The sequence below is a fragment of the Dysidea avara genome, chromosome 1, assembly GCF_963678975.1.
Source record: "Dysidea avara chromosome 1, odDysAvar1.4, whole genome shotgun sequence".
NCBI lineage: Eukaryota > Metazoa > Porifera > Demospongiae > Dictyoceratida > Dysideidae > Dysidea > Dysidea avara.
Window position 1 is genome coordinate 9,196,720 of NC_089272.1, and position 21,088 is coordinate 9,217,807.

The 21,088-nt window shown below is 37.3% G+C and overlaps 1 protein-coding gene and 1 long non-coding RNA gene across 3 annotated transcripts; one reads left to right on the plus strand and one right to left on the minus strand.

Annotated features, from left to right (window-relative positions):
- Positions 1 to 4,168: 4,168 nt before the first annotated feature.
- LOC136255776 (uncharacterized) lies at positions 4,169 to 5,199 on the plus strand. The gene is made up of 2 exons (XR_010701101.1): positions 4,169 to 4,615; positions 4,898 to 5,199. It is a non-coding gene; the product is annotated as an uncharacterized lncRNA (long non-coding RNA).
- Positions 5,200 to 15,426: 10,227 nt separating this feature from the next.
- Positions 15,427 to 20,880, minus strand: LOC136255387 (zinc finger protein 555-like). Of its 2 annotated transcripts, none has more exons than XM_066048158.1 (2): positions 20,727 to 20,880; positions 15,427 to 17,070 (listed from the first exon to the last, which is right to left on the minus strand). In XM_066048158.1, exons 1-2 carry the CDS (start codon positions 20,770 to 20,772, stop codon positions 15,644 to 15,646), a joined length of 1,473 nt encoding a protein of 490 aa, XP_065904230.1. In that variant the 5' UTR covers positions 20,773 to 20,880; the 3' UTR covers positions 15,427 to 15,643. The 2 variants fall into 2 exon arrangements, with proteins under 2 accessions (XP_065904230.1, XP_065904227.1); XM_066048155.1 differs by lacking the exon at positions 20,727 to 20,880 and adding an exon at positions 19,048 to 19,525.
- Between the last annotated feature and the right edge of the window lie 208 nt (positions 20,881 to 21,088).

A 21,088-nucleotide genomic window follows, 5' to 3' on the forward strand; every position in this document is an offset into this window, starting at 1 on the left:
ATGTAGCTGAACTTTGCTCTACTGAGTGACTTGTAATGTGCTCTCTACAGGGTGACTTGACATAGCTGGACACTCTTACAGGGTGATTTGTGATGTAGCTGAACTCTCTACTGAGTGATATGTAATGTAGCTGAACTCTTTACAGCAAGACTTGTTGTAGCTGAACTCTCTACTGCATTGGTGATTTGTGTAATGTAATTGAACACTCTCTACAGGCGGGGTATAGGAAGACTTGAAATAATGTAGCTGACTCTCTAAAAGGTGACTTGTAATAGGCATTCCATGCAGTATCCAAGTTTTTCTAATTGAAATGAAAATTCTCTCAAATAGAACCCTGGCACAAATTAAATATGTATAGTGTATGCAGAATACATGTATTGACTCAGTGTTGGGAGTAACGCGTTACTTATGTAACACGTTATGTAATATTATTACTTTTGTGGTAGCTAACTAAGTAATTATAATGAAATACGCTATAAAAACAGGTAATATAACTCAAGTTACTTTACTTACAAATGTAACGCATTACCTAAGTAATATAGTTACTGTAACGAATCTAATATTACATAATATTACTACAAGTAACGAAGTTATTAATCTCATTAGTAATCCACTGAGTAACGCCTATCCACAACGAAGTAATGAAGCAGCTTATTCACCAGTTTCTTACTTATAACCAAGATTTGCATGTTGTCCAACAACGCAATCATGTCACGTGATAAGGTGGTAGTTTCACACGTGATAGCTTAAGGCTGTGGACACAAAGTAATATAATATGTAATATTATTATAGTTACTTTATTTTATGGGTAATATGTAACTGTAACTGTTGCAAGTAATATGTAATATGTAACTAGTTACTTTTAACAAGTAACTTGCCCAACACCGTGTATTGTAGTACATATATACTGGTAATATTTAAGATTAGATACTGGTTTGCCCAGGGGGTGAAAAAGCCCAAAAGGTACATACATTCTATTAAACTAATAATTGCAATAATAAAAATTTTAAGTAAGTAAGTAAATTCGTCTAGTGATAGTCAAATAATGACAGGGTTTCAGTTTATTGTTGCCCAACTGTTACAATGAATTTGCTATGGTTTTGTACTCCAGCCATGCAAACCTGTGTACTACATGGAGGGGCTTCCTTCAGTTCAATAATGTAATAATGGAACCTGCTAATATTGTTTAGTACTATGTAAACTATGCGTATATCAATTCCCCAATGGCTTCAACTAATGGCAACAAATGAATTTTATTTTTATACAGCGAAAGTCCCTTGTATAAAAGCTTTTTAATCTAGACACCTTCAATTATATGGTAAACTGTGGTGCTCTAAAATATTATTTGAAGGCATACTCTGATTATTACTAAGAATAGTCAAAGTTTGTATAACATACTTCATTACAGTAAATAATTTTGCAGATGTAAACAGTGAAATTTAATGATATTTTTTTCAGATGCACCCACACATGTATGATCCATGATCCATGATCCATGTTGACGATGTTGGATGTGATTTAAGGTCCATATCCATGATCCATGCATGTTGGCTGTGCATTGCACGCAATGAAATGAGACTGTATCATCTGGCTGTATATATACCAATACTGCAGATGCTTGATCAGACAACTACAGCTGGTATTCTTCAATCAAGAATCAACACTCACACCCCACGGTAGGTTCAAACAGCTTTGGACATTACTTAGTACATTGGTAGGATACTTGTATATACTATATGTATTTCTAACAGCCCATGGATGTTCTAGTGGCTGCCAGTCTCTGAAAGAAATGCAAATATTATGCACTAGGTCTGACTGCAGGTGCATTACATTTCACAGTACATAGTAATGCAGATTTAATAGTAGAAGGCATTTTAAAGTAATAATTCTGAGGATATATGTAAATGTGTGGCAACTAGTATAGGATAGAGGGTGATGGGATACCTGCAGCTGATTAAGCACTGGTTACCAGAAGCATGAGACAAGGGGTGTATGGTACAGCTTGTCTTAGATTAAAGAGGAATTTTAAGGTGCCACAATTTACTGAAGTGTATTCTTAATACATTTATGATATATGTATGCAGTGTAAATACCATCTAGGAGTGTTTGGCTAACATGCTATGTGTATGTACCTCCCACTACTGGTAGGGTGGGGAAATACAAGGGATTTGACAAATTCTGGTATCAAATTCCCCAGTATTGGGGCTAAGAAGGTCATCAAAACCCCATCATCATGTCCCCACCTCCTAAGAGGGGTTTCTATATTGTGGAACTTCCCTTATCTGGACCTAGGCTCTTTAGCTATCCACTGTCCAGACAGCCCAAAGTAGCCATGTGGCTTGTATAGTCTATGACTCTATTGGCCATGATGAAGTTTGGGTTAGATGAAACTGAGCACAAGAAGGGAGCCAAAATGTTGCTGTTTACTGATAACCAGGACTAACTATCACTTGGTTGCAAAGCAATACTTACATTTTTACAGCCCAGGGAGTGACCATGACTGCTCTGTCAAGTAGTACTTCCCCCTCTGCCCATTTAACTTTACAGCTATAGCAATAACAACATTACTTGCATATAATTAGCATGTATTTCTCAGTCACATATGTACCATGCAGACTGCCTGTATGGATAAGCTGTATAGGATATTTGATTAAAAGTTTTTGGTTCTGTAAACTGCAACCGCATCAAAGCCACAGTGGTGGGGCACGATGTAGATGCTGAATCCCCAGTAAGTGTATGGGGGTGGGGCATGACATTGATAGATGCAATCCTTGACAATGACAGTGTGACTTCCATATGTACACCCATGCCAGAAGCAGATCCTAGGGAGGATTCAAAAAGTTCCATGGAACCCCCTTTGAATGATCCTCTCTTACTTGAGATACTCTAATAGAGCAGTCATGCACAGTAGTCTTTTGAGGAGCAGTGTAGCAAGTTATGCATGTATCTAGTTATAAATAAGTTGGTGAGGGGTAGCTATTGTCCCTCACCATCTATGGTGACGACCTTTTTGTACTTCCTTTTTTTTTTTTTTTTTGGTCTTCAACTTGCAGCTAGGCTGAAGTTGCATGCAATTCCAAAGTGGAACCCCCCTTTTTAAAATCCGCCACCAACATATATTAGCGCCATGCATGTACACCAGCTACTACATGCGCATGCACTCATGCATCACATACATGCTCCCAATGTACCTACACTATAATGTCATGTATGTTCATTTGCATATGAAAACATGCAAATCCCTGACTATCCTACCGTGTTTAATTGTCTTTGTGTCCTATTCACAAATGCAGGTTGGGCAGCCTGTGGCCGTCCCTAGCTTTTGTATTTTATAGCTATAGCTATATGGGTATACATTAAGAAGTCAAATTTCTACCTCCTTCCATTCCAAGATGGTACTTTTGTGATGGGGCACGATATTAGCTATAGTCAATTTAAGCATTATAATTTTTCGTAACTTCCTTTTTTATAACCTTGCATGCATCTCTTAATTGCATGTATACATACGTCGGAGGCAAAATATAGCATGCAAAACCCGTACTATCCTTGATAGCTATAGCTACCAACTTAAAAGTGCAGTGAAAGCTATTTACTATAATTATTTACCAGCTTGTGTACATGTGCATTTGATGGGGTGAATTTGTTTCAAAAACATAAAATTTAATATATAGCTTCATGGTGGGCATTCTGATCTGAGGGTATATATCCAAAATACAGATATGAATTGTGAGGTTCATGTACTCTCTCTATATTGCATACAGATAACAAAACTAATGAGACCTATAATAGGGCCACCCAATTTTTGATTCAGAAGGTTGCCATTGATGTTCAACGTGGCAATGCTGCTTCTGTAATGGCAACAATATCATCATCCCAGGACTGAGCAGAGTTTGCCTCTCTGCCCACTGTTTATTTATAGTAAAGTCAAGTCACTAGGTCTAAGTCCTTGTAGGTTAGGTAATCCTAAGGCTGCAGCACATGTTGTTGTCAGACCTTCAGTGCTGGTCACTGTAAAGTGCTAATAATAATAATAATAATAATTATGCATATTATCATTGTCAAACTTTATAGAATACTATCTAACAGAACCAATTTTACTCAGTGAATATACAAATACGTAGATTATTAAATTTGAAAGGATTTGAACCGGTATTGTTTAGCTGCTATAAAACAATGCCGGTTCAGAACCTACAAACTCATTTTCGGTAGGTTGTCACAGTCCCGCTTGTCCGAACAATGAATAAACTGGAGCTATACCTCGGGAGCTACTATTGGCTGCAATTCTCATGCTATAGCATAATCGTACATATAGGTTTATTGCTGATCATTGGTGCGTGTCAAACATCGGCGTCCGTTAATGCTATAGTTCACTCCGCGAGGTCTCTTTCAAAGTCGCGTGATGGCAGTTTTGAGTGCATGCTACTTGCATGCATGCACTTACTTTTTACATGCATTAATACACACAGCTTGCTATATAATAGATCGACCCATATGTACTGCCATATTACTATCATCTAAAAGAACATTGGAATTAACTTCTACATTTACTAAGTTATACTTTTGGGCCGGATACAATCAACATGAGGGGTGAAGAGAGGGTGTTGGTTAACCAATGGTAAGTTGGGTTTAGCTAATAAACGGTGTGTCTGATTCAGTACTCTTTGTTTGAATTAGCTAACGTATAGCTATCGCAGTTTTAATGAAAGTAAAGCATAGCCCATGCAGTAGCTATACTGAGTCTAAAAGTTTTCGAAAATATTATGTTGCAATAATATATTGTATAGCTAGGTCTAAATCTGGTTACATGTATTTCAGATGGACTTGCTACATAGTTACGTATGCATCTATGTAATTTTTAAAGTGTCTATCAGGCTAGCCCTATAAATGTCTCTTGCAGAAATGTATGAAATGATACTTGTGGATGAGGTAACTGAGATAGGGGAAGATCATCATCGAAAGGTGGTTGCATCATTCTGTAACAGTTTACACTTTACATGGAGCTGTATTGATCATTAGGATATTATGCTATAGCACTTATTAGTAACTCTTTAGCTATGTACGTAGGTTGTTTTAATTGATCATGCAGTCAATTAGTGACATATTATTATCTTGTATAGAATGACGACATTAGCAGAAACACATATACAATGTGTGCTATTGTTTGAACTGTGGTATAAGATATATTGTGTCTTGCACATATATTAGCTAGAAGTATAAGATGCATATACAGAATCTCAAATTGATATTCATGCACAACCGTACACATGCATGTATTCCCATGTCTGTATTGGAACATTTTGGTGTCCTGTGAACAGTGTGCTTATTATAGTGTTGATAAGGTCAAGGCTTTATTCTGTGAACAGGCTTAATGTGTCAATTGCCTCAGGGACTTTCCCTATAGATACTCTGTCCCTTGTATATGAACTCCTGATTTTATAATGCAACTTTTCCACAAGATTTTTTCATAAAATTGCAACTTATTTTTCAACTCAATCATTTGTGTGAGTCATGTCTAATAATAATATTTGTTCCAGATACAATGTGTTGGCACTGAGTCATTTCAAAGAAAAGCCGCTAGCTACCTTATGTAATCATGAGGCTAGGGTATTCACACAGAAGAATTTTGGTAATTGTAGCTATAATTTTACTTAAATTGATGTGCATACTACTATATGGTGCTCAGAAAAGTTATTGCTTTATAAGGTAGCATTTGGTTTCTTCAAACAACCTATAATCATGGTGGTTTTATATCAAAACTTGGATCTTTCATGGTATTTATTATAATAAATATAATTTGGTAGCAACTTAATTTATTTTATGTACATGCACACTACCAGGTGCTGATCCAGAAATAAACCAAGAGGGGTATACGGCTGGCCCAGATTCCAATCTTCTTTGTTGTAGCTATAGTATTTACATTATACTGGGCAGAAGTGCTGACAGTGTTATCATCTAACTTGTGTAGTGCGCAACTAATCATGAGACATATTCATGTATAATGATATGCTCTTTTGCACCTAGCTATTTTGTATTTTGCATATAACTCCAGCCAATATAGGGTGGTGATCACAAGTTAAAGTGGGGCTTTTGACATCATGCAATGGTTAAATGGTTTTGAAATAGATAAAATCATGTGCATTTTTCCTATTAATTACTCAGTGTTGAAGAGCAACACTGAAATTCCAAGTACTGTAATAAGGATTATGATATAATGCACCTATCAATGTTAAGCCGCACTACCCCCCTCCCGGGCTTACTAAGGGATTAGTGGGGGATTTTCGCCGATTTGATCAGAAATTTTGCCCTATGCACTAGTGGGGCATTTGACCGTTCGAAATTTTAGGCGTTTGCTTTAGCTTGCGAGCTATAAGAATTGATCTGTTTCCTAAAGTTAATTCCAGCGATACTACGTGGAGATTTGACCACTAGTTGTTCCCCATGCAGTGGGTGGAGAATTTGATTTTTCAAAAAGTCAAATCCCCACCATTTCCCCCACTACGCCCGGGAGGGGGGAGGTGGGGGATAACATTGATAGGTGCATAATAGCTACTGGCTAGGGAGCTTATAATTAGACAGTAATTTAACTGTAACACTTGTAGTTTTATTTTTTATTTATTATTACTGGGCAGACGGCAATTGCCGATGCGCCCAGGGGGCGATCAACACCCCAAAGAAATCACACATACACATAAGATATACAGCAAACAATTAGATAGACAATAAGTAATTAGTAAATGTATCTATGTAGTAAAGAGTGTAGGGTATATATACAGCTGTGCAATATATACTGAGATTATAAATGGAAGCAATTTTGAGGGAAAATGATGCAGCTCTTTGCTGCTTGTAACTGAACAACACCTGATGATCTGATAGTGAAGTTTGCTCCATTGAAATTATGATTTCATGTCTCACAGGAAGAAACATCACTTTAAAGGTTATTAGACCTGTAATTAACATGAACCACATTAGTAATAGTTCATAATAGAGTTCGCTTGTGTTTGTTTGTTTTTTTGCCAAAATCCACTCACCTAAACACCACCTTAGAAAGTTCCCAACTACAAAAGAAGCCTTAGAAATTTATTTGGAAGAAGTATAGGTTTACTAGTAAACATGCAGTCAACAGGAACATAGCTACTGTACATGATGACTGACTTGATATGTAACCGAATTTTGGAAAATCACCCATATGGGTGCATTTGACACCTAAAATATTTAATGATCAAACAACAAACTTTATAGTGCAAATCTACTTGTTAAGGGTTGTAAGCCATTCTCATTATACATTATTATAAAGAGAAAAAATCATCTGCTAGATCCCAGTCTGGGGAGGCTCTAGAGTTAAAACCCTATATGAGCAGGGCAGGGCAATACAAGCAGCCTGCTCAAACAATGATCTTACAGTCTTCTTTGTAACACCAGAAGTGCTAGCCACTTGAGCAAGTGTGTCTGACACTTGCAGACACACTTGCTCAAGTGGCTAGAGCAAGTGTCAGACACTCTTGTATGAATTGTTAGTTCAAACAAGTAGATTGAATCTTTAGAAATTAAGACAAAGTCAGGTCTACTAAGGGTGGTAAACAGATCGGTAGAATAGTGCTATGAACAGAAACCTGCAAGACTGAATTATGTCTCCAGGTATACCTACCCTGACCAAGAGCAACAAAACATCCAGTCAAGATATGGTTTGTTGTGGGTTGGGGAGCTTGACAGAGAGCACATCAAGGGTGGATATAGGATTTCCCAGGCCCGTAGCTAGGGGGGGGGAGTTCTGAAGAACCACCCTCTTGGAAAAAAGGTCCACAATTTCAGTAAAAAGGTCCACAATTTTAGGCCAATGAAACTTGATTACCAGTTTCTCGCTCAGATTTTTGAAAATTTGATGCGGGCGGGCGGGCGGGCGGTCATTATTCATTATTCATTATTTTTCCAAAAGCACAACACACATCCAAACATGAAGATTTCTACCAAAAAACAGTGAGATCTACACTGATTACTCTTGCATTAAATAGCTAAAGTACGTTACTAATCTATAACAAGTGATTTTTCCATTAGAGTATAGCTGATTACTCTCTTAGAGTAAAAGTGACTGTTCTGTTAGAGTATTTCGATCTGAAATACCAATAATGAAATTCCATGCGGGTGTATTAAAAGCATGCGGGCGATGACGCGAAACTGCTAATCAAGTTTCATTGGCCTTAGCAAAAAGTCCATAATTTAACCAAAAAGCTCCATAATTTTAGTATACAAGTCCATGTTTTCAGGAGCAAAAGTCCATTAGCTACAGTTCACTAGATACCGTTAATAAGAAGCTAAATTAAGTGCTCCGAGTAACTCATTCAGTGCGTGTATTAAACTGATGCAATGCAAGATCGAGATACTCTAATAAAGCAGTCAACCACTCTAATAGAACAATCACTCAAATAGAACAGTCACAATTACATTTTCTTTAAAAATTACTTAATTTACATGTAGATTGTCTAAACCAAGCTTTCATTCAAATATAAGATTTTGGTGGACAAGCCCCTCCATGCAGAGTCCATGAATAGCATCCATGCTTCAATTCCATGCATGCAATATATAGGGACCCGCCGATTATGCTCATAATTTTACCTATTATGCTATGCTGCACTGCTCAAAAATTCACCTATTATGCTTAAATTAATGCTCAATATTTACCTATTATGCTCGATTATGCTCAATGTTCATGCCTTAGTTCATATGCTTTGCTACTAGTTTAGCACTATATAGAAAGAAAAAAATGAGTGGCTGGAACATAAATAATAAATTCTTGCTGCCTGCCTGCATGTAAGAGACAAGATCGATATACTCTAATAGAACAGTCAGTTTGATGATTGTTCTATTAGAGTTACTGACTGCTCTATTAGAGTATATCGATCTTATTTTGCAATTGTCATTTTCCCAGCAAGAGTTTACACTATCGTACAAATATTTAACCTATTATGCTGGCATTATGCTCAATGCTTTTAGGTACCTATTATGCTCAAAATTATGCTAGCATAATCGGCGGGTCCCTAGCAATATATAAATTTCATTGTTTAAGACACATCTTGTTTTGCTCCACTGATCATGGCACAGTGTTGATCATGGTTGATCATGGTATTGTTTGATCATGTGTTGATCATGGCAGAGTGTTCATTCTTTCTCATTCTTATTCACTGTGACATTCCAATATATTATATTTAGACACATGCATGTGCAGATGGTATAATTACTGTAGCAGTAGAGATATTTTTCCAGATATTATCCATACAGCTGATCTCCAGCTTACCTAAAAGATTGTTATTTTTATTGACTGATATTCCACTAAATTCAACCATTTGGGGGGGGGGGGGGGGGGGGGGGGGGCATGCCCCCAGACCCCCCTAGTTTCAGCATGCAAAGTGCTCACGCCATAATATAATCTGAAACATGTCATATAAAAAGGTCCACTTTTATTCTAAACAAACCTACCCAGATAAAAGTCTGACTATGGCTCTGTTTCCCAAGGTGGGTGCTAAGCTAAAGGCATCTATAGTGGGAGCTAAACAATGTGGCAGGGCAGTGTGACAAGCACACTCAGCATGAGTATATCTAGAGGGTCTGGGGGCATGGCAGCATGCCATCACACTTTGAAAATTTAACTTTCTGAGATCAAATTTGGCAATGATTTTGACTGAATAGGCATTTACCTAAGTGAAATTATTATTTTCTAGTAGTGGTAACTAGCTTTCATATAAAGGGCACAGCATTAATGCTGCAGTATGGTTTGAGTTCAAAGTTGAAGTTCAAGGGACAAGGGATCTAGGAGTTGGTCTTTGTTTAAAGAATTTTAATGATAATTTGATTTGATTAATTATGTAGACTCCATACAGCAATCGGCTAAAGCCATTCTTCCTTACAAGAGTTTTTTTTAAAAACAGTATACGTAGCTACAAAACAACAAACACTCACACTACATGTACACTAAACCTTGCGAAATACAAAAATACACATACACAAAAATACATTGAAAATATCTACATAAATTAATAGAAATTAAAAATAAGGAAAATTACAATATCAAACACATATAATGGTGAATGTTCTATTAGAGTAGTTGACTGTTCTATTAGAGTAGTTGACTGTTCTATTAGAGTAGTTGACTGTTCTATTAGAGTAGTTGACTGTTCTATTAGAGTAGTTGACTGTCCTATTAGAGCATTTCAGTGTTTAGCAGCCTTTTTAGCAGCTTTACCCCTGGAATATAAATTTGATGATCTTTTGTTGATTTTCTCTTCTCACTCCCTCCATGTTTTCATTGTCCATGTATGTTTTAGATGCAATTTCACCTCTACTGTAGCTTCTACTACCTTTTAAAGCTAGCAAATAGTAAAATTGTGGAAGGGGGATGGTGCTTCAGCCCCCATGCACCCCCCTAATTCCGCCCTTGCACATTTACAGATAGTAATGGTTTTCTATCTAGCTAGGTTCATAAGAGTTGGTAGAGTGTCACAACCAGCGTGTAGCAAGAAGAACAGTTGTTTCTCCACAGGGAGGTCATACATCACATAGGACAGGTTTGCTCCAGGTTGACAATATCTAAAATTTATTTTGAACAGATAATAGCTCTAAGTTTGATTCACAATAATCAACATGAGTAGAATGCGGTAACTGATGACATGCATATTTCTTAAATGTAGCAGAGTGAATGTTGGTTATTGTTGGCAACCGAAGCCTTAGCAACAGTTAAAACTCAAGGCAGTGGAAGAGACATCTGGACTGGTAGCTAGAACAGAATGTTGTAACTTGACAATCATCAACTGACTGTATGACAGCTTAGCTGACTGCTTCAACTGAGGCAAAAAGAGTAAATTCAACACATCAGACTGAAAAACAGTTCCGGGAGTGCAATTTCAGGGAGAGGTACCGGTTCAACCAACTCTTCACAAAATTCAAAATAGATGACTGTGTTGAAGTAATAGATGACATAGTAAGCCTCTCAACAACCAAATAGAAATGTAAAACAGAAATCACAAAGTTTTTCAAAATCCATATCTAATACACTCACCTCGAATAGAACACTTATCAATGTGTTGTAAGAACTGTAGGCTCAGTTGTTTCATATTGGAAGAAACTGTTTTCTGAGCAATAGTTAGAAAATGGAAGCACCAGCAGTGTGACCCAGAAACTTGTTGCAATTCGAGTTACAGATATTAATGGCAGGGCCGCCCAGAGAAATTAAGGGGCCCAGGGCAAAGAGTTAAAGTGGGGCCCTTCACCCGAGTTGTAAGGTGAAGACCAAAAAAAAAAAAAAAGCTTACAACCTGCTAGCAATCACAATAACTACCCAGCACCAACCATATCTCCTTATCTATAAGCTTGCTACACTGCTCCTCTGAAGAATACTGTGACTGCTCCTCTGAAGAATACTGTGACTGCTCTATTAGAGTATATCGATCTTTTAAACAGGTATTCGGGGGGCCCTTCATGGGGCCTCCTGGGGGCCCGGGACAAAATGCCCCAGTTGCCCCCCCCCCCCCCCTGTGGGCGGCCTTGATTAATGGCATTCCAATCTGCCAGCGAAAACTGATAATTACGTTGGCGTGCATGACACTACATTAATTTTTACAATGATGCATTAAAATCAGATACTGTAATACTACAGTTAGTCGAATACTCTCATAAAACAGAAAAAGCAAAAGAAACAAGAGTCAAACAAGCTAGCATGTAAACACTCTATTGGGACTTGGTGGATTTAATTGGTGAAAAAACAATATTTTTCATGATGAAATCGGAAGTATACACTAAGAATACATTCTTCTGAGTTTAACATACTGGCTTGTTTGACTCTTAGTTTCTTTTTTTCAGAGATCTCTATTTCCTATATTTTAATTATTTTTGTGCTAGTTCATTAACTTTTTATAAATCCATTTATATTATGGATAGCTAACATGATAATAAGAGGTGCTGATGGTGCTTGATATTACACAGTAATCTATAATGTGACTGAATTTTGGAAAATCTCCCATATGGGTGCACATGAAATAATTAGAATTTTCATGTTTAGTAGGTTGTTAATAAGAGTAGGACACAGTTTTAAAAATATTTCAATAATTTTCTTGTAATTTAAGGTATTAGTGTAAGCCTTGCCAGGGTTCCTGTATTGACCACTCTGTGGCTGTCAGTGCATGGTACCCCTCAGACTAGACCCCTAGCTGTATGTATACATTATATAATTGTCTTGATCAATAAGACATTTCAGTTCTTCCTCCAATAATTATATACACAAGTTGGCACTTTGGTCTGCAGGACACACTTCATTTTACAGTGATCACACATCTGCATGTATGCATAATATTTTTTTTACCATATGATGGAAATTATGACAAAAGAAAACTTTGAAGAATTTGACAAATTGGTTGCATTCATCAAAAATTAATTTGTCAAATATCAATAAGAGTCTCAAAACAGAGTCAAGATTTCTTGCTTTCTGTCAAATTTTAGTTTGTCAGAGCTGCATGATTATTGAAATTTTCCTTTCTTCAATATTTCAAAATTTTGAATTCCTAGCCTGTGTATCATATAAGTAGTTGTTTGGAAATGGAGGTCATAACTTTATACAACAGCATGATGCACAAGTGGTCCCAACACTGAGCTTTGTAGGACACCAGACAGAACTGATTAAAATCATTTTGTTTACTGTTAACTTGTTGAATAATGGTCAAGTATTCCAACAAGCAGTGTAAATTTTGGGCAACTGGAAACAGTGGAAATGAGAGAAAACAGAAATGGTCAAATCTTTATATAAATGTATCCTGAGTAAAAACCTCACTTGGTGGTCAGGTATAAAGCACCTTTTACAAAGACCACCTCTATATAAAGACCACCTCTATATAAAGACCACCTCTATATAAAGACCACCTCTATATAAGACCACCTCTATATAAAGACCACCTCTATATAAAGACCACCTCTATATAAAGACCACCTCTATATAAAGACCACATTGTTCTAAAGATAGATAAAGGCAAACTTGATTATCTAATTGATTATACCACTTCATGGCTACCTTTTATAAACACCACCTCTTTACATGGTAATATTTGATAAACTCCAAACATGTATTTCATGACTTATAGAAAGGGGTTAATTTCATCTCCCCCATAGTTTGGTCCACAAGTCATCTGGCTATCTGTATTGCTTATAGTATGTATCCATTGAGCTGGATCCTCAATAACATTTAATAATTCAATTACACACGATCTTGAAATTTGGCGGTACTGCTTGATCCACAAAAAATATTTTAAAATCTTTTTGTTTATAATATTTATGGCCAATCAAACTGTTCACCATACATTAATTTTCATATGGGAAAGCCATAAAAGAGCAGTGTTCATTACATCTCTTTTCTGAACTTGTAATGGAGCCAAACTGTACATGTCTGTTGTCGATACCTTTGTATAGTCACTATTAATCATCTGGTTGGCTGAAATGTTTACTCTGTGTAATACAAAAATAATACATGCAAGTGAAGTGTAGCTTGTACAGTGTAACTTACTGTATCAAAAAAAAATGAGGAGATGATGACAATGAGAGCCTACCCTTTTTAGCTGACCAAGCTGTTTTTGATAAAGTCATGAAATATATAGATGTTTGGAACTTAGCTATTATTGCCAGGGCTGCCCAGAGAAATTAAGGGGCCCAGGGCAAAGAGTTAAAGTGGGGCCCTTGACCCAAGTTGTAATGTGAAGACCAAAAAAAAAAAAAAAAAAAAAAAAGGTCACAACCTGCTGGCAATGACAATAACTACCCATCACCAACCATATCTCCTTATCTATAAGCTTGCTACACTGCTCCTCTGAAGAATACTGTGACTGCTCTATTAGAGTATTTAGAACTGACTGCTCTATTAGAGTATATCGATCTTTTAAACAGGTATTCAGGGGGCCCTTCATGGGGCCCCTTTCAGGCTGGGGCCCGGGGAAAAATGCCCCAGTTGCCCCCCCCCCTGTGGGCGGCCCTGATTATTGCAATGTGAAGGGGTGATCTTTGTAAAGAGAGTGGTCTTTATGAAGGCAACCATGAAGTGATCTTATCTAACTAATAGTATGCCTTACAATGTGATCTTTGTTCGGAGATGGTCTTTGTAAGAAGGTGGTCTTTAAGAGGTGGCCACTAAACAAGGGTTTACTCCAGGGTAGATTTGTATGACAATTTGATCCGTTTCCAGTTTCCATTTCCACTGTTTCCAATTGCCCGTAAATTTCATTGACTGGTATAATTACTTATTAGAGTAGAAGGCCGGCTGGTATTATGGGACAGGGTCATATAGTTTAAAACAAGTTCAGTAGGTTAAATCCTCCAGAGTTAGGAGTAAAGGGATAATACCTATTCAGATCATCACAGATAGTGATTATAAATAAACCACAAATCTAGTTAGGGGATAATACAGTTCCTTATATATCAAAGACTGTCAGCAATTATGATAGTCCTTGCACAATGCAGTAAATTAAAGAATACAAGTATAATTATACAAAGTCAACTAATCTGCTTTAACTGTCTACAGTGTCCCAACTATGTATACCTTTTCCAATTAAAATTTACCATAACCAAATATGAAATATCCAACTTGCAAGCACAGTGTCTCATAATACCCCCATATGTCTCACAATACAATGCTCCAGAAAAATGATCAAATAGATCATATCACCACATACATGGTAGGAAATAGGCTAGTGTACTTTATGGGTGAACCTTTCCCTTGAAATAACAGGGTTACAATTTTAGGTGATAGCAATGCTTTGAAGTTTATAAGTGTCTCATAACTACCACCACTATTGAGGGATGTTAAAATTCAGAAGAAGAAACCAGTCTAAAACTTCAGACACATGTAGCTATAACAGGCACCCAGAAAACTGGCTAGGGACATCTTATAAATGAAATTCAAGTGTGTATACTCCTTTTATTCAATTTAATGAACTTATTAATCTAAGCTAATTCTCAGAAGTATTCCCGCCAAACATGCTAGGTGATGATTTGACTATTTCATAAGAGCTTGAGCTGCTATAGTAGAATTTTGCTGGCATGACTGCTCCACTGAATGATACAAAAATACATTACTGGGCTTGAATATGGGATATACTATTGCAAATCTAGTAATCAAAATTTTATTAGAACTGCTCTTATTATAGAATTGCTGATTGCTCTATTAGAGCATCTTGTTCATTTGCTGCAAGCATTTACTGGAAAGTGTGCATGTACATATGGCCCCCCTGCCTTGATCTCCCAGATTCAACTTCATGTTACCAGCAAGCTAACCTATAGTCTAATTCTTGACATAAATTGAGTTATGCAAGGGTCAGGCACTGCCAGACAAACTAATGGCTTCATGCAGCGTCATAACTATTCAGTATGTTTTAATTGCATTAAAGAAAGAATTTACTAGAAGTTTGTATGTGTTGTATAGTATGTCCAGTATTAGTTCTCAATGTTTCCTATACCTTGTAAATTTACCACAACACTGACAACTATTTTATGTATAGCAATTCTTACACAACATATACTGTAGTAATAGCCTTGATAAGTGCATTACTAAATGCTGTAGAAGCCTACACAGAGGATATTGAAATTAGTTACTGCAATGCTGACACACTTATGTATGACCCTACTTTGTATGGGTTCTTAAATGACGTGTCAAATAATCTGATCGAGTAAACGTTTTACTACAATGTTGACATTGATAAGGTTTCTCCCCCGTATGGGTCATTAAATGAAAACGTAGAGTAGTTTGATCAGCAAATGCTTTACTACAGTGTTCACACTGATATGGTCTCTCTCCTGTATGAGTTCTTAAATGACGATGCAGGTTACCTGACAAGTGAAAAGCTTTACTGCAGTGTTCACAGTGGAAGAGCTTCTCTCCGGTATGGATTCTCAAATGCTTGTTTAGTCCAGAGTTGCTTTCAAATTTTTTATTGCAGTGAGTGCATTGGTAAAGCTTTCTTCCTGGGTGAGTTTGTAAATGATGATGCAAGTCAACAGATTTCGAGAACACCTCATCACAATGTTTACACTGGTAAGTTTTCTCGCTTGTATGAGTTCGCATATGACGTTTTAGGTTGTATTTATCCCTAAACGATTTCTCACAATGTTGGCACTGAAGTGGCTTTTCTCCGGTATGAACTAACAAATGACTCTTCAGTTTGCTTTTTTCAGCAAATGATTTACTGCAATTGTGACATTGATACGACTTTCCTTCTCCATGTTTCACCACTAAATGACGGCGAAGACCAGTTGAATCTATAAACGATTTACTGCAAAGATGACACTGATATGGCTTATCACCTGTATGTGTTCTTAAATGACGCTGTACACTGCCTGAATCTGCAAATGATCTGCTACAGTGATGACATACATGAGGCTTTTCCTTTGTATGAGTCCTCAAGTGACGTTGTAGATAACTGGAGTCAGCAAATTTTCTGCTGCAATGTTGACATTGGAAAGGTTTCTCACCTGTATGAGTTGTTAAATGACGGCGTAGGGTACTTGAATCTGCATACGATTTACTACAGTATTGGCATTGGTGTGGCTTCTCTCCTGTATGACTTAGCAAGTGACGTTTCAGATCAAACTTTTCGTGAAATGATTTACTACAATACTGACACTGGAGGGGTCTTTCTTTAGTAGGAACTTCTATGTCTGATTCTGAACTACTTTGCTCAACAATTTCTTCACTGCATTCACTTTCGTGAATTTCTATGTGGTTCTGTAGATCTTCATTTCGTGTAAAACTTTCACCACAGAATTCACATTGGAAGTGTTCACTATCACCACCTGGTATTAATATCTGTGATTTTAAAGAATAGGTAACTTCATGAGACCTTGAGGATGTGGATGTGGGATGGTTATTTTGTTCATGTCTCCTGATATGTCGTTGAAGGTTGATCAGTGTAGTAAACACTTCTCCACATTTTCCACACTTGAACACTTGTGGATTAGCATCACGACAAGCTTGACTGTACCTCAAGTGAATATCAAAATTACTTTTGTCCACAAAATTTACTTTGCAGTGAGCACAAGTGTAGTTGGCATCTGCAACAAGAGCAATTGAATGTTATGCTATTTTTAAAAACCAGATTTCCAATTAATTGAAATTAATACTGTACTTTTGTTTTGTTAAACTTTAAGTACATACATCATGTAATTCATTAATTGTTTGTAATTCAATAACCATTTTAATAGTTTTCATAATTCATTAATTTGCATGTAACACATAGCCTATGGCATTTATACCAATAGTCTGTTGCATCTAAGGCCTTAAGAATGCAATCGGATTTAATTTCCCATTGTGCAACCACTGGATGCTGTGGATGCAGGCATCTTTCATCTATATCACAGCAGATAACCATGAAACGACAGAGAAATCGATGTACAGTACTCCCTCGATTATTCGAACACTTGGTTAACCAAACAGTTGCTCTATTAGAGTATTTGTCTAAGATGCATGTTCTATTGGAGTATTGGAGTATGTTCTCTTGGAGTTTTGGTCCCAAGTGAGTTGGATAATCGAGGGAGCACTGTATTTTTCCATGTACAGAAAATTGTACACTTTTGAAGTAACAGAATTTTTGCTGTACATTATCATGAATTTTCCCAATGGGCTCAATACATTTTTATGAGGCCAAAAAGTTAGAAATGAAGGATTTTCACAGTTGACATTCGTAACAAATCTTAACAATAGGCTTTGCTGTGAATAGCTTTCAGGAACAACCAACAAAGTTAACAGCATGTTCAGCAAGCCCAGATACATTATCCTGAGCACTTGTTCTTGTACTGTACCTCTGGTAATCAGCAGCTGCCTGTGTAAACAAGCAGCAGATGCCAATGTAGTTTCTAGTACTGTTAAAAGATATCTCAAGGTTAAATTCTAGGTGACAATAGAGTTTGCGTCCATTGTCATCTGCTTCCCAAGGGTTTATGCACACTTTTATGCCAACCACAGCATCCAGTGGTTGCAATTAAAAGATTAATTAAAATACTTAGTATTCCTTACATACAACTTATTTTCATGACCTCATTTAACCATTCTGTACCTCTCAAAAATGCTATTCCCTAACTTAAAACGATACTCTCTCCTTCTAATCCGTATTAATAACACTGTGTGGTAACCATGGACGAATGCACAACAAACTTGTTTATAGCATGTATTTGTTAACACTGTAATGAGCACATTAGTTTTTGGTTACATGTGTACATTAGTGCAGCTTACTAAGTAACTTGTTTTTGTAAGCATATATGCATACACACCTTTGTTAACAAGTAGATATTTATGGTTTATTGCTGAAGTATAAATAAGGTTTATGTGCTGTTTGCATTCAGATGATGTTGTGTTAGTTGTATAAGAAGAATATACTCCCTGAGAAGATGTTGTGCGCTAGATTCAACAGTGGCTATTCTGAGGTTTGAAAGTTGTAATAACATGCTATAATGTACTGTACCATATTTCACCAGTTTAATAGCTTTGGCTCATATTATATATTAGTTGTCCTTGATAGTAGCCACAGTGCAACCTTGAATTATTGTCATAAGAGTACCCTCTGATAAGAGCCATGGCTTGTATCTAAGTATGCTGGTGTCGTGTCCATAGATCAAAGGAGCCACCTGGACTACATTCACAATGTAGCCCAGCATTTACAATAAGAGATTGGAGGTGTCACAATACAAAGCCAGGATGAGATTTTTATGACATGCATATACGGCACGATTGACATACATACATACAGGGGGATCAAAAGCAATCTGCCCTGACAATAGGTACATGAAACGTGGTACTGCACCACAAAATTACCAGGACACATCCTTGATGTTTTGTATGCAAAATAGCCTCAAGATGTGCCATTTCAGGGCATCTAGTATCTATGTATTATCATATTTCCTGGAGGAGTATACACCCCCAGATCCCCATAGCTTTGCATACGTTATCATGCTGCAATGCTTTAAACATACTTGTGTATTAGCATAAGTCACCATTTATTGAACAGATTTCAACAAGTACTTATATTTCCTCACCACAACAACAACACAGACTTCCAGTTTGGACTGTTTGGTAGAGTGACCTTTGATCTCTTTCTGTACCAAGTTGTAAGTAAATTACACCAACACACCGAGAATTACTGGTTAAACTGCAGACCTCATCATTTTCCATTTCTCGAACGACAATATGTATTATCGAACAGCAGTACTTCACTCAGTAACCAATTCTTGAACATTCCAATGAATTACTCCTATAGGGAATTACCCAGCCACTTTGAGGTTTCTATGAGATATATCCAACTACTGGATAAACAATCTGCAACAGAAATTTTACAGAGAGTGAATTTTCCATTCATGTCAATTTGACTGAAACAATGGCTGTTATAGGTGTGCCCATAACTTGAAGCCTCCAGGCTCGATTACTTAAAACTTGGGACTCAGGAAGAACAAAGATCACTTTATTGAACGGTCCAAACCGGAAGTGTATGTGCATGGTCGTGGCAAGAAGTTATCGGTGTTTGTTAGAATACTTGTAATTTTGCTAGATTCATGCCACCAAGTATCCACTAGAGCCTCTGGAGTGCTTTACCAATAGAAACTACTGAAGGAAAATATTGTAAATGTTGTATTTGTTGGCTGTTACAGCTTAGTAAGTCTTCAGTTAGCTTTTATCAGCGTACATCTGCTGTGTATATAGCTTGCTTAGTGTATTAAGTTCAATAATACATACCCTTTGATAATAGGTATAATAAAGCACATCGTGATTTACACAGATTAGGCAAACTTGATTACTTGTTTCTCATCCACAAAATTGGGATACTTGCACAGGCGGGAGGTCATTTTTCATTATTCAAACCACTGGAACAGTAGGCTATCTGTCACTGTAAAGGTTAGCGAAAGCATTCTAAAAGCTAATACTTGCATTTTACAGCCTTTGTTGAGCTGCAAGGTACATTTTCTGTACTGTGAAATGATGGCCAGCCTTCTCAGCATCAAAATACAGGTGCACACAACAGCAACAATGAAACTCGAGGGGGTAGGGTAAAAAGTGATACAGGCGGTGACAAAAAGCAAGTAATCAAGTTTGCCTGACCTAAAGTGAGGTCATAGATACTATGGTGTGGTTGACTATGACCTCCATTGCAGGCCATGGATGGCCTCACCACTCAAAATCTCTGGACTCCGGTCTTGACATGACTTAATGGCAAAAAAAATAATCACTATCCCCGAGGGGTAGTCACTTCCATACCGCCAGTTGATACACTTGCGACCGGGATCAAGAATTTTGATCGTCGAAATTTGCTTTGATCGCTTGATTTTACCTATAAAATAGCCTTGATTCTTGATCATCTGCCGTAAAAGCCTCGTGTCGCTAAAGGTTAGCTTTCGAAGGTGCTTGATCATCCCTGTTGCGGACGTCTTGATAGCTTGATTCACTGCGCAAAAGATCCTTGATCGCTTGATTGAATCTTAATCCCGGTCGTAAGTGTTTCAACAGACAGTACTAAAGTGACTACCCCTTGCTATCATACCAAATATTGCAGCGAAACTGAGTAGGGGCAATAAGCCAATTCTCGATTGTGGGTTTCAGTTCAAATTTTCGTCGACTTGGCGGTCGCAGTACCTACAGTGAGTACGTATCACTGTGTGTCACCCCTCGCAGATCACAAGGATTTTTTCAACTCGTGATAAAGCCCAACTGGTCAGTACCGTACCTTCACGCTCATGTAGCCTGTCTTCATCACGAGCTCCGTTTATCATATTTCACACTCCTCCGTAACGTATCTTCTTCAGCTGCTAATCGACTATCAGCTCTAGAACCTTGTCCTCGGAACTTGCCTACTCTAGTTTAGGCGCACTAGTTTAGCGCTTACGATTTTAGGTGATACTACACATGCGCGTAGTATGCCTCACGTGTACCTAGCCGCCAGGGTTTTGTACGAAATCGACAGTTCAAATCGTTTTGTACCATAGGGCGAAACTCACTATCTCGCAGATCACAAGGAATTGCGATTTATGCCCAACTGCTCAGTGCCATACCCGTACCTTCAAGTTCATGTAGCCTATCTTCATCACG